We start from the raw sequence: 25,430 nt of genomic DNA, 5'->3' as shown, positions 1-25,430 counted from the left end.
CTTTAACAATCAACCCGTTTGTATTTGGAATTCGACCTCTGCCTGTATTTTAGGAAGGAAGCTTTGCACCAGGAATATCAAATGAGCACAAGCTAGGGGCCAGGGAATGCAGAGCTTCGAGTGCAGGAATGCCAGCAAAATGTGCCTAAGCTTAAAAGCCAGCAGCCAGTTTTCTCAGCCATCAGTACCTTGGGCTTTCAAAACCAACTTATTCTTAAAGGAGGACAGTTTATCAGTTGGAATCATTTCATAAAACTGGAAAAAAGATAAAAACACAAGCCAATACTTTAAGCATTGCTCTCTGGAGAAATAGAGCATGCCTAGTCACATTTAAGGTCACAGCTTCTATAAAATGTTGCCAAATAATGGGTGTCAAGGGGCAGTTTTTTTCTTGACTTATTGAAGTCAGGAAAATTTCCTCCCCTAGAATGGCTCTGATTGGCAGATATTCTCTGAGAGAGGACAGCTGAGGCCTGTGGTCATTTTATGTCAATGGTTCAACTGAGCTGGTCTCCTCTCCCCCCTCACACACCCCTCTCTTTTTTTGCCAATCCCCATGGCTACATCCAAAACTGCTACCCCAAATATGCTCACGGCAGTGGCTTAAAGGGACAGAAATCACTACAAAAAGAATACACACACTTGGGCATATGTCTTATGCAACTCATTGATTGGATATGCCTATGGTGATTTTTCTCAAAAGAACTTGTCAGATTAAAATTATAAATGACTTGAAACTGCTGGTATCTGTTTCATTTGGCTATTAGGGTGCTCAGGATGTCTAACTTAGGAAGGAGAAAAATGACAAAATGTCCCAGGAATCAATAGACCCTTGTTTTGCTTGATTTTACTGACTAAAATTAACCCCTAACTTGATGGATTGGAGGCAGTATCAACTGCTTATTCTATTCTGTGAAGTAAAAGAGAAGTCAAACAACGACGACAACAAAATATATTTCTGAAACAGTATTCCCTAGGTACAAAGTTAAGTTATAAACTCGGAAATAGAACATGCTTACGATTGTTAACAGACATGAACCATGTACAAATTTAGCAACAACTTACCATATTAGACATCGTGACCTTTGGCACTGGCATTTTCCAATATCGTTTTAGATACCACTGGTGAAAGATGGCAGAAGTAATCTAATCTGTTAAAGTCCATGTCCCAAACAGAACTGCACTTCTAAAATAGCCTGAGCAAAGCCAACATCTTTTCACACTTACTTTTAAGGAACCAAGGAAACATTTTAAAAGAAATAGTGCATCAAGCATGTTCAGCAGGTGAGAATGAGCTTCAATAGCAAGCCAGTAATACCTGCAACATGTATACCTAGGGAAACCTTAAGAGTAATGTGTTCACAGTTAAGAATGAAAACAACCAGCACAACCTATTCAATATCGTCCATCTTTAGGAGGTAGCACTAGAAATTAGCTTCTTTTTTATTTATAAGCCAGCAAATTGATCCTTCTTAATATGTGTTTTTTTTTTTTTTTACACATTTGGTTTTTTTTTTTTTTTTTTAAATTTCATTTATTTATTTATTTTTTTGGTTGTGTTGGGTCTTCGTTTCTGTGCAAGGGCTTTCTCTAGTTGCGGCAAGCGGGGTCCACTCTTCATCGCGGTGCGCGAGCCTCTCACTATCGCGGCCTCTCTTGTTGCAGAGCACAGGCTCCAGACGCGCAGGCTCAGTAGTTGTGGCTCACGGGCCCAGCCGCCCCGCGGCATGTGGGATCTTCCCAGACCAGGGCTCGAACCCGTGTCCCCTGCATTGGCAGGCAGACTCTCAACCACTGCGCCACCAAGGAAGCCCTTAATATGTGTTTTTAACGTGGTATTTCCGATTCAGGACATGGGACTCCAAGCAATGTGGCTGGCTCCACCACCATGTAGCACAAAGAAACAGAAACAACACGTACAAGACAGCCCAGGCAGGGCTTAAAGGTTCTCACAAAAATGTAGGATGTGAGTAGTTCATAGATAGCCCGGCTACAAATAGCCTCCCAAATTCCTTCACCTCCATCTTTGAATCGGGAATGCACCAACCAACTGGTATCGCAAAATGCCCTAATGACATAGGGAAGGGGGAACAGGAGATTAATACTAACTACTGAGGTTAGTATTTCAAGGCTGAAAAGAACAAAACCATTCACCAAAGTTATTTCCTGGCATCAGTTTGAACTATGGGAAGGCATAGTTGTAGTGCAAAGGGGAAAAAAAACAAAATGAAAATAAACTGAACCCTTTAAATTATTTGGAAACTTCATACCAATCTCATTTTCATAGCTTTCTCCCACTAAAAATTTTACCCAGTATAAAGTAATAATACTACATAAGTAACTAAACCTTTCAGAAATAAACCCAAGATTCCGAGTTGAGCCTTTTGTATAGGCTCTTTCTTTGCCACTTCCTTTCTCAGCTGCCTGCCTTCTAATAAGACAAACTCTTGGCAGGAACATAGAAGGTATCCAGACATTTGGATGAATTAGACAAGGAAAGTATAAATGAATAAATCCTGGCACTCGGAAATGAAGCAGTCTTTTAAAACCAAAGAGCTAAAACAGAGGCTAAATAATATAATGCTTTCTGACAAAGAAATTTACTTTTTAAAAAATGAGATACACACAGTTCTCAAGGATCATTAAGGCAGTATTCTAAATTAGTGTCTTTCAGATCAAGCTGAGACAGTAATTTCTAAACAATACCATTAGCCTACGCACGCCCCATACACAGTTCTTTAACAGATTTGTTTCATATTATAATCGATACATGTACAGTTACTTACTTGCTTCCTTCTGTAATGAGCAAACTGAGAAAGGCCTAGAACAGTTGCAAGAGCTCCTCCTCCAACAAGAATAGTCCCTTTCACTGCCTTTTGAAATGCCATTTCTTAGCCTACAGAGACAAAAAAAGAAACAAAAAAGTTATTTGGGATTTTTATCACATAATAATCCAATAACAAAAAGAGACTGCCTAGATTATGAAATTATGTTAAACTAGAAAAGAAAACACCAAATAAGGAATTTATTAACAAACCAATTTGTATACCACAATTCAAAAACAATACACAAAAAAACCTAGGAAACTGACATTATAAACTGACCATCCAATAGGAATTAAAGAAAGAAAAATTCAGAGACAACTGAGGTTATTTACATAGTATAAAGTCAAGAGAGCTGTGAAAAGAAATGTGTACCTGACAAAACTGCATGCTGTACTTGCAAATTTGTTCAACCACTAATCCCCTCCACAAAAAGAACTGGTGGAAGTCTTCTGTCACTCAACAGGACAATGAACCTCATGCTTGCTTTGGGTTCTTTGGCAAGTGTTGAATTCCACTCTGGTACAACTCCCTTCCTGAGTTTTCCCCTTCCGAATAAAGCTCTCACTAAAACCAAAAGCCAACACATTTACATTTCTATCCCTGGAAGAGTCCACACTTTACAGATAAAAAGTAAAAGAAAACCATGACATGATCCTTCTACAAAATGACAGAGATAACACTGCTATAATTCCTTTCATTAAGGGAACTTAAAAAAAAAAAAAGAAAAAAGGTCTCTTCTAGCCAGAGTTGCATGGCACCAAAATTTCAAGGGGAAACCCTCCAGATCAAGCACTCCTTCACGCTCACTGTATATTTCTAAATAAAGTCTGGTACTGTGTTAGCTCTTGACTTTCTTTCTTCTCATTTGTTAAAAAAAAAAAAATTCCACTATTGGATTGATGGAATTTCTTAATTTTTTTTTTTTGAGGACTTAAATAGTCTATAGTCAGAAGCCAAAAAAACAAAATAAAATAAATAAAAAATAAAAATTCCAACGAAAAACATCTTCCTCCCTTTTATTCTGCTAAACAAACAAACAAAAAAAAACAAAAAACGATAACACTGTGCGATCACCTAAAAACAATTCTAACTTAGAGTTGATATTGAGCAATTTGACCTGCCTAAGCCTTTCACTTACAAAAGCAGCTGGCACACCCACGTGTTACAGGGAAGCCACTACCCTACTTTCCTGAATGGGTGGAGTTCTGACCTGTCTGGACAACATACCTTATGCTTTACAGATATCTCACAACTCAAATTATTTAATACGAAGTCAATTTTAACCTAGGATAGTAAAAAACATATAGTATCTCAACGTAAATTATGATACAGTTAAAATGTTTGAGTTCAGGGACTTCCCTGGTTGCACGGTGGTTAAGAATCTGCCTGCCAATGCAAGGGACACGGGTTCGATCCCTGGTCTGGGAAGAGCCCACATGCCGCGGAGCAACTCAGCCCGTGCGCCACAACTACTGAGCCTGAGCTCTAGAGCCCGCGAGCCACAACTACTGAGCCCATGTGCCACAACTACTGAAGCCCGGGCACCTAGAGCCTGTGCTCTGCAACAAAGGAAGCCACCGCAGTGGGAAGCCTGCGCACTGCAACAAAAAGCAGCCCCCACTCGCCATAACTAGAGGAAGCCCACGTGCAGCAATGCAGACCCAACATAGCCATAAATAAATAAATAAATAAATAAATTTATATATTAAAAAAAAAAGTTTGAGTTCATGTTGACTGAATAGAATCTATTAGCATAACTATCCTAAATCAAAGAATTTCAAGTGCAGTTGGTAACTATGACTCTACAGAAAATCCATTTTGGAATACTATAAATTATATACTAAAATAAAAGCTGGCATTTCTTAAAATTTTATTTTTCTTCTGATCTCATTCTTTTCTGACAAACTCCTAAATTCTAAGACTCATCTTTATTTTTAAGATTCTCACCAGAAAAATATTTCACATGCGTACGTTCTTTACTGCTAGAGGTCTCTTCTTTTCCATCCCTTCTCTGCATCAACCATCCCCTCTCTCCCAAGTTATGCAAAAGAGTTGGTGTATGTTGGCTGGGGCTTCCATTCATCATTCAGTCAACCCTAAGAAAAACCTAACGTCCACGATTGTTCTGATGGTGAAAACCGCAATTTAGCCAACTTGGAAAGCACCCCTTTGTCATAGCTCAGCATCACCATTCCTAGTACTGCTATAAATGTTCATATGGGTGCCTATCACACAACAGAAACCCTAGCAGCCCGGAGATAGCATGCTAATCCCCTGGCTAACTGGGCTTCCCTGACAATTAGAGACAGAGAATAGAGACCTAGTTCTATTTACCTAAACAATGCCTGTGCCCACCCCGTATAGATAGCAGCCTGGCAGTCCCTTGGATGTGAGTTTTGTAGGTGGTTGACTTTAGCTCAGTATCATTGCTTCTGTCTTGTTGATAATGTCATTGATGACCTCACAAAGGACACCACACATCAATATAGCTAACTGAGGGATGTTATAAAACACAGTCATAAAGTGTCTCAGCAGAGGTGTTCATTCAGCCAGTTAAGTTTGGAGCTAGTTTTTCCAATTGTGTAGTTCCCTACATTCCCTGCTCACCTTATTATATTGCCTTAATTTGATTTTCCTGAAACCAAAACTTGCTAAGGAGGATATCTTCATGGATTTTCTCAATGAGCCACAAATACTATGGAAGAACTGCATTGACATATTATTTTGCAGAGTTATTGATAATATTGGCTATAATAAAGTTTCTTTTTTCAGTATTTTCATAAAATAACCTATGCTTAAATATTATTATTTCTATTGTGATCAAATTTATCCACACGATAATCTAGCTGGTTGTAATGAATAAATCACTCTTACAAAAGCACATAATCAGTCGACTTCACCTGACTCTCCCAAGATGATGATGATAATGATTATCATCATCATCATCATTAATGTTATAATGACAATAGTTGCCATTTATTGAGTTATTTGCTAGGTAAAGGGTACCATGCTTTTAATTCTTTATATATATCAGCTCATATCACCCTCACAACATCCTAATTTCATAAAAGAGGCACTTGCAGTTCAAAGAGAGTAGGGGATTTGTCCTAGGTCATTTCCTAGTAAGTGACAAAGCCACAGCTTAGTCTTTGCTCTTAATCACTAGGTGGTTCTGCCCTGCCTTTGCTCTGAAAAGCCAACCTCTCCCCAAGAGCCACACCATATTTTGCTATTACTCCCAAAAGAAAACCTTATTCACAAGCAGTCACCCAGAGTGTACAGTCCCTCGGCATTAGGTTTCTCTAAGGCAATGAGGAAGACGCTGACAAAATATCTGCTAGTAACCTTCTGCCAGATAATGTAAAAACTTTGTTTTAATGTTGACAGAAAGAAATGTAAAACCAGATTAACGTTAAACTATGTGCTGTGAACTACTTATACCCACTTACATTCCATTATAAGGAAAAAAGTTTTCACAATGATGACAAAGAGGAAAAGATTGCTTTCTTCTACATAAAAGCTGCAACCAGGAAGTTAGCAAAGACTGGGAATAAAAATGTCAATAAATCTTTACCTTTTGCAACTAAAAGTATGAGAAAGTCAGAGGTAGAAGAGAAAACCAGAGGTAGAAAAGAAAACCGGAGGTAGAAAAATCACCTAAAAATAAAATTAGCTTAGTTATTATAGCCTGATGTCTATGTTAAATAGCCTGTGAATAAATCACATATACATTGACTCAGGACTGGCTCCTGCATTTGCACAGACCAATGCCACCCCTCTAATTCTTGCAAGGAGAACACAAGGCAACTAAACAAAACCCTAAACAAAGTTAGTCAACTAAATACATCTGTGAGTTTATCAACTGCTCTCAAGGGGTTTACAATCAATTTGGAGGATTAAATATCAAAGTCTGTCTTATAACTGTCTCATAACTAGTTGTGCTACACTGAATGTTATTAATACTCTGATAGACAGAAGACCCTGAATAGCCAAAGCAATCTTGAGAAAGAAGAACAAAGCTGGAGGCATTTCAATTCCTGACTTCAAACTATATTACAGAGCTATCATAATTAAAACAATATGATACTGCCATAAACACAGATACATAGATAAATAGAACAGAATAGAGAGCCCAGAAATAAACCCATGCATACATGGTCAATTAATTTTCAACAAAGGAGACAAAAATATACACTGGAAAAATGACAGTCTCTTCAATAAATGGTGATGAGAAAACTGGACCAGCCACATGCAAAAGAATGAACTTAGACCACTTTCTTACACCATACAAAAAAATCAACTTAAAATGGATTAAAGACTTAAATGTTAAGACCTGAAACCATAAAACTCCTAGAATAAAGCATAGAGGGTAAGCTCCTTAACATTGGTCTTGGTGATGATTTTTTTTTAATTTGATACTAAAAGCAAAGACAACAAAAGCAAAAAAAAAAAAAAAATGAGTGGGACTACATCAAACTAAAAAGCTTCTGTACAGCAAAGAAAACCATTAACAAAATGAAAAGGCAACCTAATGTATGGAATAAAATATTTGCAAATCATATATTTAATAAAGGGTTAATATCCAAAGTATATAAAGAACTCATACAACTCAATAGCAAAAAAAAAAATTCAATTTAAACACAGGCAGAATGACTAAGTAGACATTTTTCCAAAGAAGACGTACAAATAGCCAATAGGTACATGAAAAGGTGCTCAACATCAATAATCATCAGGGAAATGCACATCAAAATCACAATGAGATACCACCTCACACACACACACACACACAAAATGAGGTAAGTGTTGGCAAGGATATAGAGAAAAGGGAACCCTTTTGCACTGTTGATGGGGATGTAATTAATGTAACCACTATGTGAAAACAGTATGGAGGTTCCTCAAAAAATTAAAAATAGAACCACCATATAATCCAGCAATTCCACTTCTGGATGTATATACAAAAGAAACAAGATCACTATCTCAAGGAACTATCTGTACCCCCATGTTCATTCCAGCATTATTTGTAATAGCCAAGACATGGAAACAATCTAGAGTGTCCATCAATGGATGAATGGATAAAGAAAATGTGATACACACACACACACACACACACACCACACACACAAACACATACACACACACAGAGGAATATTATTCAACCATGAAAAAAGAAGGAAACCCTGCTATTTGCAATAATATGAATGAAACTTGAGGGCATTATGCTAAGTGAAATAAGACACACAGGGAAAGACAAATACAGTATGATCTTACAGGTAGAATCTAAAAAACCCCAACTCACAGAAACAGAGAAGAAATTGGTGGTTGCCAGAGACAGGGGGTGGGAGGTGAGAGAAATGGGTGAAGGTGGTCAGAATGTACAAACTTACAGTTATAAGATAAATAAGTTCTGGGGATGTAATGTACAGCATAGTGACTAGTGAACAATACTGAATTGCATATTTGAAAGTTGCTAAGAGAAGAAATCTTCAAAGTGCTCATCACAAGGAAAAGAAATTGTAACTATGTGAGGTGATGGATGTTAACTAAACTTCCTATGATAATCATTTCATTATATATATATATATATATATATATATATATATATATATGATCATTATGTCTTATGTCTTAAACTAATACAATGTTAACGTGTCAATTTTATCTCAATAAACCTGGAAGAAGAAAAAAAATTTTAATTACAGTCAAAAGAAAGGAATAGCTCAAAGTGGAGATAGGCAATCATGGTAAAGCACTATCTGATACCATTTTCATCAACCAGAAGATATAGCGCAGAATAAAACTAAGATGCTATTTCTCCTTTGTTCTATTCTAACTCAAGCACTGAGTTATCATGCCCTTAAAGAAAGAAAGGAATCACTAAATGGATAGTGATTATACTTCACCTGAATTTCTGTGACTTGGGTTCCCTCAAAATGAGTGGAAGGGCTGGAAGGGTTTATAAATAAAGCAGGCTGTTAAATTACATTATTTACTAAACCATGTCAATATCAAATTGAAAAAAAAAAAAAATCAGTGACTATCCCGTCAAGATGGCACAGTGAATTTATGCTTCAGCTCATCCTGTATGCTCTAAACGCACGGTAATGATGAACAAAATAGAAAAAAGAAAAAAAAACATACACACAAACATATATACACATACATACTCTGATAGAAAAGAAAGCAAGGTACTATATCATTGCAGTGAAAAGAGATTAATTCTCACTGAAAGAATTAAAGAAGGTTTCAGAAGACAGGATACTTGAAAAGCCTCTTGAAGAAAAAAGGATTTGGAGGGGAGTGAGTACGGGCAGGTCTGGATTGAGAAAGATTTGGAGGAGAAAGAGGAACATCATGGTAATGTTCAGGAGGCATGCAAGTTGTTATCTGGTTTGGCTGGAGATGATGTTCATTTGAAAATGAGGTTTAAAAAGAAGTCCAGGGCAAGAGATAAGAACATTCTGTACATGTGAAATAAGATATTTTTCTATGATATTCTGTTGGCCATGAGAGCTGAGACTGCAGATGAAGGAAGCAAGCTGCTTCATCTCAGGACTTATGAAGAATGTTCAAGTAGATTTTGGTGTTGAAGCTTATGATGAAGACTGAGGGACCAACTGGAAGGCAATGAAATAGTCCCCACATGAGAAGACGAAAGCCTGGTTTAGGACAACACTGAAAAGTACTAATGCAGACATTGATGCTTTGCAGGAATCTCTAACAACAGCACTCAATTAGAGACCATTACAGAGTCTGACAAGTGATTACAGAAGGAAACAGGAAGAGACTAAAGGTCATAAGGGGCTTTAGCCTGGGTAACTGGGGATTTGCCCCAACATTACAACATTAAGAATCAGAAAGAGAAGCAAGTTTAAGGGAGAAGAGGAGTTCATTTGGAAGCAAAAATATTTAAGATCTTGACAGAACACCTACAGAGAGAAAACAGCAAACATATAGATAGGAGGGTCTCAAACTCACAAGAGTCGTCATAGCTAAAGCTATGGTGTGAGGAATTTTCTGCATAAAACTGACAGCTATACCTGTTCACAATAAAATGTACTTATTGCCAGCAAAACAAAAACTGGACTTGCCACTTCTCAAAGTTTGCTGACCCATACTTCTAGCTAACCCTGCAACTTATCTGGTTCCACAGGATTCTTGGCTGTCCTTTTAGGACTCTCATTATAGATAGAGTGACTTCGACAATGAAGACAACCGCTCAGACCCTATCTTAAGTAGTTCCTGAGTGTTCACCACTTCTGCCTTCCTCCTGCTCATTGGTAAGGCTACTCTAACAGCTAAATCATGCATTTAGATGACTTAACCACACACTTGAGAATTAAAAACAAGAAATAACCACCCACTGGAAACGGCTGGGGTTCCCCTTGGCAACTACTCACAAGCAAATTTATTCCAGAACAAAAGCACACTTCCTGGCCCCGGAATTCTCAAAATAGAGTCCTCAAACTCCTCTCCCTGTCTTGCAGTCCTAGCTTCTCTCTTAAGTCAGCATAAATAAAAATCTATCCAAATAGATTTATCCCTCCTCTGTGGAAGGATCCCTTCACTTCTACAAAAACCCCCCTATCCTCTGATCTCTTGCACAGAAACAGCTATTTCCATTTTAACCTCCATGCTCTCCATTAATTGAAGAAAAATTGAGACTTCTCAGGGTTTTGAGTCTTATGCCAGCACAGATGCAAACATGTTTCTTTCCATCCCTCACAAGAATTATCAGTATGGGTGCTGGGGAGGGAGGGGGACAGCTCAAAGATCATTTTCAGAAGAGTCATTTCAACCACAAGCCTTGTCCCTGGAACGTGTGTTCTCTAGCAAGATATAAAGGCATTCCATGCCCCTCTCTGATCACCTACACTGAGAACCCAAGATGAACAAGGCATTGAAAACATAAAATAAAACTCCCAGAATGTAAGCTAGACGTAGCATGTGCTACTTCACTCAGCCCTTTACCTAAGCAGATGCAGGTCCAAAGGCAGGAAGACGCTCCTTACACTTCAGTTGTGCAGCTACCCTCCTCGTGGCTGTGCGTGCAAAGCCTCCCCCTCATCTATTTTGAGTCATGACACTCCATCAAACCCACAGATGGCACAAGTCAGAGCGCTAGGCCTCAAGATCCACCTGCACACAGATTCAGTGACTTAAGGGAGAAAGTTGCATGAACCTTACTAAATAAGGGTGCAGGGCCTCATCAGAGGAAGTCCTACCCAGAAAGTCATGGAACTTGACAGCAAGTTCACAGCAAAATGGAAGAACAGGGAGTGAAAGCAAAAGCACCTTCCCACCCGAGTAGTTTTAACTATAAAAGTCAAGGTTTGGGGGGTGCTTTGAACTAGGCATGTTTCAACAAAGCAAACTCTTTATTCTTCCAATTGATGTGATAGCAAATGTTATGCATACTTTCCTTTAAGAAAGAACATCACAGTTTAGGCACACCAAGCCTAAGCCTGATAAAGCGCTTACACAAACAAATACCCATCAAAGCACACCATGTACTACTGCCTCTTTCCCCAAGGTTGACTTTATAGAGGGGAGAATGATTAGCGCTCTGCCTACAAATGCATCCTCCCCAGCCAAGCAGAGAGGAACTTCTGCACACATACATCTTACACAGCAGCATGTGATCCCTACAGAAACACACAGTGAGCCCTCAAGCATGCTTTTTGAAAGCTGTCAGACATAAATGAACAAAACAGTCAACATCAGAGGCCCATCAGCCTGTTCTCTGCAAACAGAGAGGAGCCCTAGTCCATAAACTGAAATTGAATCATTCTTTTTTCAGTTGCTTTAAACATTTTTGAAAAGGATTTAGGCCAAGTCCCGATAGAAAATGGACCTAAGGGTTATCCACAAAAGAGTATCCCAATGGAAATAAGTGAATGTATCAAATCCTGAAAAAACAGGAGACACTTAAAAGTGTCTTCACCTTCCCTAGGCCTTCCTCTATTGTGTGCATATATATATATATACACATACATACATACATATATATTTTTTCCCTAAACCACAAACACCATAATAACAATGATAACAATTTACAGCCTACAGTTGTAAAAAATACATACACTGAACAGGATACCAAAGGACAAACAAAAAGATTTGTCTGAAATCATTGAGAAAAGCATTCTCCTGAAAAACAAGATAAATGAAAGAACCATGTAAAAGTCAGCACAAAACTTATACATGTAATGAGTCCTCAGACTCTGGTTGTCCAAAATTTTGGCCTGTGGCTGATGAGGAAGCTCAGGCAACGTCATCACACGTGGCTGGCACAGCATCCAAACCCTAGCTTGGTCCCTGTCTTTCACACCCTATCCAAAAGCCAGACTGCTTTAGGGAAGGGCAGGTTCCGTTTCCAACCAATTTCCCCAGGAAATCCCTTGCCAGAAGGGCCCAACCCACAAGATGGAAAAAAAAAATCTCAATGACTGGAGAATATTTTAAGAAAGACAAAAGAGAAACAGAATCGGGAACAGAAACTGAAAGAAGACAAACACTCTATTTGTATTGGTCCACGTAGCTTCAAGCCAGAAGGTACTTTGGAAATGATTCCTACTACTCACTCGGGGGCACCTTTAGGTCAATTATATCATTTTAGAACAAACACAACACACAGCTACAGATGACTGAGAGAGAGGTTAGCCCAGGACCATCCCTCAGGCTCAAAGGACAGCAGGCGCCTGGAAGCTTGACAGAAGGAGTTGACACAGAAAAGGGCTGTGCTCGTTTCAGAGGTTCAAATCAGACTTTAAGAAATGTAAGCAAAAGGCACCCCCCCCAAAAAAAGAGGAGAAAATAAAGTCAACCATTTAAAATGAGCCAGTTAGAAGCCTCTATCTGTTTATAAAAATTCAACTCAAACATTATCACATGAATTCTTTTGGTGTAATTTTTGGTGTTTTTAATTTAATATGCAATGCCACAACCAATTAAAGCATTTACTTCACAAAGTCCTCTAAAATGAAAACATATCAAAAGGGAAGAAGGCCCCAGAGGAACAAGAGGATACATGCTCACACTCTGTCATTTATTATGTAAGACTCAATTTTAAAAAAATAAATAGGGTTTCCAAGGCAACTTCCATATTATGTATTTATGTTTTCTGCCATTTGATCCTTTTCTCTTATTTTCATAAGGTTCACTCTAGAATTACAAGAAATCAATGAAGCCCATCTCAGCTAACAATAGATTTATATTCATTAAATGCAAATGATCATAGTTTAATTCATAATGGAATGATTTCCACTGTATTTGCTCTCCATAGAATTGCTATTAAAAATCATGAAGAACTATAATTAGTTCATGCAGGTGAACTTGTTTTCCATTTTAAAATCATTATAAAACTGAAATTAGTATATATTCTCTATCATCTTAGATATGTTAATGGGTTTTTGTTTAAAGTTGTAAAATCCTATCAGTGATTTTCCATAAAAATATATGTCTGCCTTCTTTGTTTACCATACATGTAATTTAAGGTAATCCTGAGACGCATAAAATAAAATGCCCCTTATAAGAGAAATTCTGGAGCATTCCTTCCCCAAAATGCCCACCCCTTATAAAGAAACAAGTCAGGTTAAGGAACTGAGTGGATAGCATGCCAACTATGAAATAATAAACTTGCATTTATGTATCAACTAATAAGAAATGCCTCACCTAAAAAGAATACAGCAGACAATGAAAAAAGCTTTAATTCTGTCTTGAAGAAGAAGAAATGTTACCAGTGAATCACACACAAAAATAATTCTTTAGGCAAACAGACCACACTAGTCCTGTGATTTTTTTTTTTTTTTTTGGCTGCGTTGGGTCTTCTTTGCTTTCTCTAGTTGCGGGGAGCGGAGGCCACTCTTCGTTGTGGTGCGCGGGCTTCTCTTATTGCAGAGCACGGGCTCTAGGCACGCGGGCTTCAGTAGTTGTGGCACACAGGCTCAATAGTTGTGGCTCGCGGGCTCTATAGCGCAGCCTCAGTAGTTGTGGCGCACGGGTTTAGCTGCTCCGCGGCATGTGAGATCTTCCGGGACCAGGGATTGAACCCCTGTCCCCTGCATTGGCAGGCACATTCTTAACCACTGCGCCACCAGGGAAGTCCCAGTCCTGGGACTCTTGCAGTCTTTCTGCCCCTTTACTAACCTATTGTTGGGTTAGGAAAATGGTTCACATTCTTCTAGCAGCATAAACCCCCTTTTTTTAGATTTTACATTCTGTTATAGAGTCTACTTCAGTAATTAAGACAAGAAAAAACCCTTTACTTTGTTATAGAATAAACTGCAAATCAAATAACAGAGCTCAAAATAGCTGCCTTTACACTAAAATATATCAAGCCTCTCCTCCGGATTTATTATAAACATAACAAACCCTTATAAAGTAATAACAATCATGGCTGTTGACTACACACCTTAAAATGTTTCATAAGAAAACATCTACTTCATTATATAAAAAGAGTTTAGGTGCTATAAAATAGTGCGCAGGCACTGTGAATCAAATGAAAAGGTTTTTAATACATATAGATGATAATGAACTTTAGTCAAAAGAAATATACCCTAAGAAAATTTCAATTAATTTAGCATGTTCAGAAAAGGAAGTGCTTAAGATAATTAAGCTTCTATTTGCCTGGATCTTAATCAGAGATCTGTTTTGTTGTTATCCAATATCATATATTTTTAAGAAATATGGCATTATGAATTAGGAAAAACTATCTACTAAATATAGGGATGTTTTTAAGGCTCAAAACAATCTTAAAGAGACTTAAGATCATTATTCCAAAATCTCTTTTTTTTAATAGCACAGATGTAGAAGGTTTGAGAATCTGCCTTAGAATGTTATAAGCACAAACAAAACTTTGAAAAACTGGCTTTTACTTTTTACTTCAAAATGCTGATGCCAATTGAGTTAACTCAGCTTTATTCATTATTTTTATCACCAAATACAAGGAAAATGTACCAATTCTTTCAAAAGTTCCAGTAGCAATTGCATTATATATGTCATTAAAAATGCATTTTAGGAAATACTTGTTGAAGACAGTTTATGAAATCCTGGGCTCATAAAAAACTATGATATAATTTTTATGATAATTAGTTATAGGACAATAATTTAATTTACTTACATTGTAAATAAAAAAGTTCTAAATTTAATTACAGCTCTATTACAGCTCTATTAATGCATAAGACATCGCTGGGAGTTATAAGAGAGACTAAAAAGTATATGGAGTGGGGAGACCATTTATTCTGCTTCCTTGAGCTGGAGAAGATCCCCAAGAAATAAAGCTAACCACTTTTTACATCCTGTAACCACTTTTCCCCTATAGCCTGCTGAAATTTGCATTTAAAATTCACTCCCCTACATATCTAATAATCCATTGCATGTATAAATCTAACTATCAACAAAGGGTCAAATCACACACAAAAAGCATAGATGCAAAGAAAATCTAAGATGTACTACATCAAAATGATCATATTTGATATTATTTAGCTTAGTGATGACACTCCCTAAAAATGTCTCACCCTTAAGGAAGTAAGAATCAGACAACAGGAGAGAGAGACTGCAGACATTCATATTTCTAACAGAAATTTCTTTCAAAAGTATGGAATGCATATCATACAACAGTTTGTAAATGCTCCATCCCCTGGCCCCTCAGAAAGGAGAAGAAAAGATAGTAGGTCTTCACCTATGCAAAAGTAACAAACAAAGCTGTATTTCCATCTCAGTCATCTTGGCTAAAACAGTCTTGGTCATAAGATCTTATTCTCCCCACCTGAATGAGGCATTCTCTCCAAGCCTCTCCTTTTTAGATTTTTCTTCTCTTCTTTAAAAGGACGGGCACACACCCCAAGTGGAAAGCTTTCAAGTACTAGACTATAAACAAGTCTAGGCACTGTGCATGAGATACTGTGTACCAACATTACACAGCTAATACCCTAGCATCTGATAGTCTAAAATTGAAATAGCATGCACAGGAGAAGATCAACGGTTCTACTCAATATCTTGCTAAAACTGCCACCCCCCCAAAAAAAGTACACACACACCAAAAACCTCTATATTCTTTTAATTCTTGAAATACCATATTAAAAAAGAAAATCACCAGTGGGTATTCTAGAAGGAGAGATTAAGGAGACTCGCCTTGTAATTCCATCTATACCACTAACTTGCTTTGTGATTTCAGGCAAATCATTTGAATTTGCTGATCTTCACTCCACCTATAAATGAAGCATCTTTGAAAATGTCCAGATCTATTTTAACTTTAAATTTGTATTATTTTATGGTTTTTCTTCATTCAATAGGTGCAGGGGGCAAAAAAAAAAAAACACCTTCTGCACTAAACTTGGTACTACCTTAACATCCTATTTATTTAGCAATGTTGGATGATTAAGGCTTGCATTCATTCTTTCATTCAATAATTACTTACTAATTATTTAACATATGCCAGGCACTAAACATACAACTGAGAACAAACATAACAAAAATCCCTGCCTTCTAAGAGCTTACATTTGAATGGAGTTTATAGTTATTTTTTTTAAAAAAAGTCTAAACTATTTTGAATTTAAATATTTCAAAAATACAAATCACACTTTGTCTTCTTAAAAATATTAACCAGGAATTCAATTATTGATGACTTGGAGCCATCCTTATATACATTAGACTGTGCTGCTAGGGTAATGTCCTCAGGAACAGTTGAATACTGTTACCTCTTTACTCAGTGGCTCCAAACCACACTGCTCCCATTTGAATTCTTCCTGTATCTGCTTTATATAGTTTTCCTGGTTCTTCAAACTATCGGGCTGATGGTAATTTTCCCTTTTGATCTTTGAGCTCTCCAGCTCACTTCTAACTTGTTGCCACTGTGGTCAGAAAAGTGAGAGCCAACTTAGCTAAAACTGTGTTTAAAATACAAATAAATAACTCTGAACAAGGCAAAAGGAGCAACTCATTAGCATTCTAGCTTTTGGATTTTCAACATTCTGGCTCTGTTTATTCAAGGGCCTTTTTCCCCCTTCCTTCCTTTGCTCTAGGTCAGTGGATCTTACCAGATAATGTCTTACCAGAAGTTTACGGTACACAGCGCGGATGAAACAAACTACACAGGTCTCCGATGAAGATTAAGAATTTCAAGCCAGATACAAGCACATAGTCCAAGATAAGAAAAAGAAAATTCTTATTTCGTTTCTGCCTCATCTGAACAAATTCACATTACATATATGAAAAAAAATATGGCAAAGCTGTATGCTTCTGCTCTAGAAACAACTAGAACCTTTTTCCTGTGCTCTCTTGGATTTAAGGAAAAGATTACAGATAAATGGGCCAAAAAAGAAGCTATCTGCCACTCTTAAAAAACTTCAAAATTCATTGTTGGAAACTGGTTTATGAAAAATGCACTTACCATTGGTGAGGGAGAGATTAAAATTGTACATTCTAAGAAAATAATGAAAGCAGCAGTTCAACAAAACTCAGGGAAGTATCACTGAAGGAACTACCCAACTAAGGAAGATGAAAAGAGGAGCATTCATTCCTACAACATGGATTCAACTCGGATTGACTGAATGTCTGCTATATCCTCAGCATTGTTCTAGGGGCTGGCAATTTCTCTGCTCTCATGGATTGGGGGAAACAAAAAATAAACCTATAAACAAATTTAAAAATTGAGTACTTTGAAACTGACCAGTGCTATGAAGAACATAATTAGGTTGGAGAGTGACTGGGGGTAGGAGGGATCTACTCTAGATAGAAAGTCCATGCAGGTTATTTGGCACAAACGTAATTGAGGAGGCAGAGCCAGCCACACAGGGATCTAAGAGAAGGGCCTTCTACACAGAGGGGACAGGCATACAAAGACACACAGCAGGTGTACGCCTGGCCTCCACTGGACACTGAAAGGCTACTGCAGGGGCACCACAGTGAATCATGTGGGCAGTGGGTTCCAGATCAGGTCAGAGAGCCAGACATGTGCCAAGTCACGTATGACTTCCTTCTAGCAAGGTGTTTATTCTGACAAGATAGACATAGAAAATCAGTGGAAGGTCCTAATCAGTGCAATGATACAATGGAATTTATACAGAGGGAGGGAGGAAAGAAGATCGACCCTAGCTACAGCGTAGAGGATGCTTTCCAAGGAAATAAGAGTAAAAGCAGTTGCTTTTTCTTAAGGACACCATTAGCCCTGTTCATAATGAGTAGATGAAAGTATGAAAAAAGGAGGTAATGGGGAGAGAGAGAGGAAGAGTTAATAAATCATATGAGACAATAGTAAAAAAATGTAAACCACAATCAAAAATAGGATTCTGTAATAGGAAAACAAACACTTCAGAGATATCTTGAATATAAATGTCTGCTGAACTTACACACTTGAAAGACTGTTCCAGCCCATTCAGTCTAACAAGCTGGTAACAAAGAACAGAGTGTCAACTGAGAGAGCCTCCCAAATGCCAACAGCAGAGGTCCTTTTTATACTTCTATTCCCCCTTGGGCTAGGGTATGTTGCAGGTGACTTTCCCCCCCAGCAACTCATGATATCTTGAACTGATTTTGAACTCATATTGGAAAAGAACCCTAGGTCACACCTCAACAAGCTGAGGCACTCGGAACATTCCCCACCAACCACACAGGCAGGGCGCTAAAAAGCTGTGTGAAACTTACTGACACACTGAGTATAGAGGTAATAGACAAGAGAGACTGCATATGATTAATTACAGTTATTTATATTTATGGGTTTGAATCTTGAGGACGCCTGGCCTCTCCCCACTTTATTTCATAATTTTCCCCCTGCTGGAGACTGAAGAGCAAAAGTCAATTGCCTGAGTGTTGGCATCACACTGGAAGCTAAAGGGCCATGCATTTCAATTCCAGCTCAAGAAACACTCTGGCTGAGCAGATGTAATTCACCAGACCCCAGTGGGCTAGGCTCGCACTGTTGTCAGTCAAAGCACATAGCTGATGGAAATCAGCAGAGCACATTAGCAATTTATACTCAACAGCCTCTTCTCAACCATAAATTTTGAGATAATGTTAAGTGAAACCCAAAGTTAATCCAAAAAATTTAGCCCATAGTTGAGCCTGTGATTTTACCATGAGGCCGTCAGGACTTACAAAAATGACTTACAAAATGGTATTTCTAATAGGACTCCTGTCAAAATGCCAGGTCCCAACATCCACGCAGCGACCTTCAGGCATGACCTCACCCAGTGCCCTTGTGCCTACTCCCTTGGTCATTAGTTTGGCAGCAGCAAGAGCGTGGTTTGTTTTTCAGGCTGTATCTTGAGGCTCTGCAGCAATCACAGGGCAGGCAGTCAGCAACCGGAGCCAGACCCCCACCCTGCGACCATCTCAGCCTCAACAAAGCCACCTGAGTTTTCTGGACTTCAGATTCCTCACATAAAAGATTCAGATCATCTAGACATTTCCTTTTTCATGCATTGCTAGACCCCATAAGCTTGGCTTCCTGCTCTCCAGAGTCTCCTGCCATTTTTCCCATCCAAACTGGACCACAAGGGTAGGTCACTCACCAGGCCAAAATGACTGTCATCCTCTTACCCCACTCTGACTTGAAATAGCAGCATTTTTATGCTGGTAATAATTATAAATGTCGAGAAATAAGCGGACAGCCTTAAATAAGTTACACATTCTAAAATTTCTTGACTGCTTAGGAATTAATTCTTTCTGGGTTAATTACACTCTGGATAGAGATAGGGTAATGGGCAATAGAAAATTAATTATGAAGAGAACAAAAGCAGATAAAATAGTATCTGTGTGTGTTTATGTTTTAAAGTATATGTGCATACACACACACACACACACACACACACACACACACACACACAAAGGCTAGAAGGACATACCCAAAAATATTTAAAATCTCATCTTTGAATAGTAGGGTTGAAAGTCATTTTTATTATCTTCCTTGTGTGTATCATTTTTTAAATTTCTAAAATGATCACATGTTATTCTTGTAATAAGAAAAAAAAAAAAACAACCAATCTATGTGTGTATATGTGTGAGTGAGAGAAAAGAGAGAGAAAAAAAAAAAAAGAGCTCTAAAGAGCACCGTGCAGATAGATAGCTGACATTTGACTAAATCCCATATCATTTGACTACTACTTGAGTGATTTTCCTGTTACACAACTTTTCTCATCTTTAATGAACTAGAGTAAAAGACCCACACAGGGAAGGAAAAGGATATTTTGCCTTTAGAATTTATTAGGACTCTTGGAACAAGAAATAGAAAATGTCACAGAATTATCTACCTTATTCTGAAGAACAGTCTCTACCCTAACTGAGCTTAATTTGCCTCGAGCATCTGACACAATAACTATTTATGCCTGAGTTAACCTACCCCTAAACTAGTCTTGAGTTTCTAGTTATTTCATATTACATCGCCTCAGGGATTTAAAGTTTAAGATAACATCAAAAATCCCAACAACTAATCAAACCAGTGACTGCAAACCTGATCGAACTTACTGGCCTTTAGTGTTCCCCAGGATTCAACTCCATAAACATAGAAACTCTTCAGCCAACAACACACCCAGGGGACCCCTCCACGGTGCCAGCCCTGAAGGAAGCCACAGGTACACGGAGAAAGCACAGACCATCCTAGACGGAGGCCAACGCTCTCTCCCTTTCCCTGCCCCGTGACAATTCAGTGCTTACACGCAGGAACACAGCTACTCCCCTAGGCATAACTGGGATCCTTCTGTCATAGGGTGCTGTCCTTGGCATATTCAAACCACACCACTGACCAGTCAATAGAACATTCTCTGCGGGAGGTAGCCAGTGTAGAGGTCATCAGAGACCACCCCCCCCCCCCCGGATTGAATTCCAACTTACTAGCTGTGTGACTGACTGTGAGCTTTCGTTTTCTCATGCATAAAATCTCATCTGTTTCGCAACTTACATTGAAAATTCGAGATAATGGAGATGAAGTGTGGAAGTATATCTGCTGTCAACAACTCCCATTACTCATACGTAACTTGCAATGGGTCTCCACCCGTGCAGTGCTGAACAGGGCGATACAGATTGTGGTTAGAGAGAACAAAGGCAGCCGTGACCTAGCTTTAGCCCAAGCAGCACTTGGCTCTGACCAAGCAAGTGCACTTAAGACTCCCAGGTTGGGGAAATGAATCCTGTCAGTCATTTCCCTTGAAAAAAAATAGTAGGCAGTTCTCTTCCAGCATTTCTCTAGCATCTCTCCCCCAAATAAACATTCTTTTCCACAGAACGGATACCATTATTTGTGGAGCGTTCTGTCAAAAATAAAAACCCTGTAAAGCCCAGCATCTAATGCAGATCCGACTCCAGGCCACAGGTTAGTTGTTCCAGAGGTCACAGGATGCAGCAGGCTCTTTTGCTTTAGGTCAGACTCTGAGCGCGTGGAATCCAATGTTTATAGTCTATCTCCAGTAGTTCAATTAGTCAGAGGATTTAAAACCGTCTCTGTAAAAGGCTTTATCTGAGGTTTGTGTCCTGAGTTAACCCAACTCACTGGGAAAACTTTGACCCATAAGAGTGGTTTTTTGTCCTCTATTCAGAATATTTCCTGGTACTTATTGTTAGTTCAGAGAGGGTGAGGAATTGCTTTCTGGCTCTATCACAAACCTTGAACACCCTCTACCTTGGAAAAAAAATACTAATATAAAAACAAAATGCTACCAAAACAGTCAACTCTATGAGTCAATGTATTTTTAAAGAAACTGAGATATTTCTCAAGAATGTGTCCCTTCTTAGGATCATGCCCTTTTCCCAAGATGTAAAAACATATACCATGACTCTGACTAACTACACAGCAAGAACCTAGGAACAAGAGTCATTTAAGTGCCCAAAGAGTCTTGTTTGGCCATTCATTCAGTGCATGCCAACCACTAGCCAACAGTCTGTTGTGTCCTCCAAACCACCTTTGCCCATGTCCACACAATCCCGCCCGCTCCCCCCGGATGCCTCCATCACCCCTCAACCCACCCTTGCCCTCTTACCACCACTCCTCGTCCACTGACAACAAGCAGTGACTCACTCCCGCCACCTCATCTCACATTTGCTCTTCGCACCCTTTTCTGACTAGATTCTGATTGCTGATGTCTGATTTACATTATCTCAATTCTTGATTAAATATAATTAATCAGTTCATAGGATCAAGGGAACCAAGGTCTGAAGAGACCTAAAAGGAATTGAACATCTTGACCAAGGTTCCCAAAGGCTCCACACACCAATCCTGCCAACTGTAAGCGGGCACTGGAAACCACCCGGTCAAGCATACCGAACCAATACCAGAAACCCACATTTGTTTGAGGTTCTTTGGGGGTATAACTGCAAAAGTTAATGATTACAACTCAACATAAAGCAATGACGATGGTGAACAAAATCACTGGATAACTCAAATAAAAGTCACTCGGTAAAAGAAAAAGAACACAGGACTAAGTCTGCCTACTCACTAACTACATGGTCACCAATTTTCCTCTGCTTTGTCAGAAAATTTGCCTCCACTATTAAAGAAAAAGATGGTACACAAAATATAGTTTATATTTTATAACAGAGAGGCAATATGTAAATTTAAATACGTATTGAGTTTTCCTTTATTCAACATATTCATTCAGCACCTACTGTGTTAAGACTGTGAGTAAACAAATGTGAATAATTTATAGTTTCTGTCTTTAAGGAACTCACAAGTTGGAGAAGAAGATTCTAAAACAAATATGAGTGATACAAATAAGGTTTGGACTAGGGGCTAAGGGAGTAATTACCCATGGGGTTAATTAAGGGGAGGTAGGAAACATCATCAGGGCAGATTTGTAGAGAAAGCAATAATTAATCAAATGTTGAAGGTTCAACAGATCCAAGTGAACATGAGCAAAGACATGATTGTATGAATGAATACTGCATTTTCAAGAACAAGGGGGTGTAATATGTATGTCTAGAGAACAGGATGGTATACAGTAGTTATGAGGAGGTGAGGAGACTGAACAGGCAAGCAAGGGTTAAATCTCTGGAGATCTTATGTGCCAGTCAAAGGATTTTGGTCTTTGTCCAGTAAGCAATGGATCACCAAAGAAAGCTTTTAAGCATATTTGATGGCTACATACTGTGTTACAAGGACTGTGCTAGTAGGTTGATACATGTTATATTAATCCTCACAACATTCCTAGTAGGATGGATAGACACATTTGAATTTAAAGACCATCCTAGGGCTTCCCTGGTGGCGCAGTGGTTAAGAATCTGCCTGCCAATGCAGCGGACACGGGTTCGATCCCTGGTCTGGGAAAATCCCACATGCCGCGGAGCGACTAGGCCCGTGAGTCACAACTACTGAGCTTGCGCGTCTGGAGCCTGTGCTCCGCAACAAGAGGCCGCGATAGTGAGAGGCCCGTGCACCACGATGAAGAGTGGCCCCCGCTCGCCGCAACTAGAGAAAGCCCTCGCACAGAAACGAAGACCCAACACAGCCATAAGTAAATGAATAAATAAATAAGATTTTTTTAAAAAAGATTTAAAAACCATCCTCCCACTCCCCACTACCAGAAGCAGAACTGGGAGATAAATTAAAAGGACACGCATCTGGGAGAAGGGGAATCAGGAGACTGGTTGTAAACATTCCAGCACAAACTCCTAAAGGTCCATACTAAGCCAATGACAGTAACAAGAGTGGAGAGCACACAGTCTAAATACGTTTGACTCTGATGATGGTCCCCAGAAGCAGCACTCCTTAGCTTCTGCCAAATAGGAGAAAGCACCTCCCCCAGGGGTTGCACCACCATTTTGGCTGAGAAAGAGGCCCTCAGAGCACCTGGCGCTCCTGGCCACTTGAGAGCGGTCCCCAAGGAGACCGTTATACTCCAGTTGGCCACCAAGCCATCAGGAGATGCCCTAGGGCTACAGATACTCTGAAGAGCCTTTTGCTCACCCTTGGCCACCACATCAACAGGAGCTGCCAGATGTCTGCAACCAGCTCCCCCCAGGACATCACAGGACTAACCCTAGCATGCTCCACAATCCTCTTTACCTCAGTCATCACCAGAAGCCCAACCTGCCCCATTTCTCACCTTCTCAGACCTCTCTCCTCCCCAGTTAAGCCCTCTAGAACTCAAAATCTATCCTTTTCTTCTCTAGATGTTCCTTTCATCAGGCAATACCCTGAAAACATGGAGAAAGCAAGATTTAATCTGAATTTAGAAGGCTGAAGCCTACCTACACTGTTTTCACAGCATCCCATTAAAGGGAGGTTGTTTATACTCTCATATTTAAATCCAGCGTTCAGCCAGGATAAACAGGGATGGCTGTATCAGTTGCTAAAATATCAAAACATCTCTCAACCAGGTGATAACTGGCCCCTTTCGTAGGACCTTCCTATGATTAAGTGATTAAGTGATTAAAGATTTAATGTGTAGCCTCACAAAAGGCTCCAGGACCCCACCCCAGACTAAAGATCTGTATCTGCAGTACCCATTCCATTTTAGTTGTAAATACTTTGAGTTAAACGCCTGCTTCTGTTCTGCAAATCCCCCAGCCTGGAGATCACTAAGTGTCTCACCATTTCACCTTCCAATTTCTCCTCTATCCTCTTTCAAAAATCTTACCTGTTTTTTTTTTTTTTGAATTTTATTTTATTTTTATACAGCAGGTTCTTATTAGTCATCAATTTTATACACATCAGTGTATACATGTCAATAGCAATCTCCCAATTCATCACACCACCACCCTCCCCCCCGCCGCCTTCCTCCCTTGGTGTCCATACGTTTGTTCTCTACATCTGTGTCTCAATTTCTGCCCTGCAAACCGGTTCATCTGTACCATTTTTCTAGGTTCCACATATATGCGTTAATATACGATATTTGTTTTTCTCTTTCTGACTTACTTCACTCTGTATGACAGTCTCTAGATCCATCCAAATCTCAACAAATGACCCAATTTCGTTCCTTTTTATGGCTGCGTAATATTCCATTGTATGTATGTACCACATCTTCTTTATCCATTCGTCTGTCGATGGGCATTTAGGTTGCTTCCATGACCTGGCTATTGTAAATAGTGCTGCAATGAACATTGGGGTCCATGTGTCTTTTTGAATTATGGTTTTTTCTGGGTATATGCCCAGTAGTGGGATTGCTGGATCATATGGTAATTCTATTTTTCTTTTTTTAAGGAACCTCCATACTGTTCTCTACAGTGGCTGTATCAACTTACATTCCCACCAACAGTGCAAGAGGGTTCCCTTTTCTCCACACCCTCTCCAGCATTTGTTGTTTGTAGATTTTCTGATGATGCCCATTCTAACTGGTGTGAGGTGATACCTCATTGTAGTTTTGATTTGCATTTCTCTAATAATTAGTGATGTTGAGCAGCTTTTCACGTGCTTCTTGGCCATCTGTATGTCTTCTTTGGAGAACTGTCTATTTAGGTCTTCTGCCCATTTTTGGATTGGGTTGTTTGTCAAAAATCTTACCTGTTTTGAAGTTCATGTCATTATACTTACCACTTATCACCCCTTCTTGTTGTCATCTACCCATCTACTGCTGTTTCCTCTCATTTGCTGATGACCTAAGCACCTGGCTGTTTCCCTTTCCAAACTCATAACTGTCTTCACTTCTGCTGTCTTCTACATCCACATGGAGGCCCCAGTTCCTA

General features: G+C 39.0%; 1 protein-coding gene across 5 annotated transcripts in view; it reads right to left on the bottom strand.

Moving 5' to 3' along the window:
- Positions 1–25,430, bottom strand: part of GPD2 (glycerol-3-phosphate dehydrogenase 2) — a 138,768-nt gene that overhangs the window by 97,898 nt on the left and 15,440 nt on the right. For all 5 annotated transcript variants that reach the window (XM_007183100.2, XM_007183102.3, XM_007183101.3 and 2 more), the window contains exon 2: positions 2,787–2,896. In XM_007183100.2, coding sequence (XP_007183162.2) covers positions 2,787–2,888 — 102 coding nt within the window. In that variant the 5' untranslated portion in view covers positions 2,889–2,896. The remainder of the gene's footprint in view (positions 1–2,786; positions 2,897–25,430) is intronic.

This window comes from Balaenoptera acutorostrata, chromosome 8 (genome assembly GCF_949987535.1).
Source record: "Balaenoptera acutorostrata chromosome 8, mBalAcu1.1, whole genome shotgun sequence".
Taxonomy (NCBI): Eukaryota; Metazoa; Chordata; class Mammalia; order Artiodactyla; family Balaenopteridae; genus Balaenoptera; species Balaenoptera acutorostrata.
The sequence above is the reverse complement of the archived record's forward strand: the minus strand, read 5'-3'. Positions and strand labels throughout refer to the sequence as shown.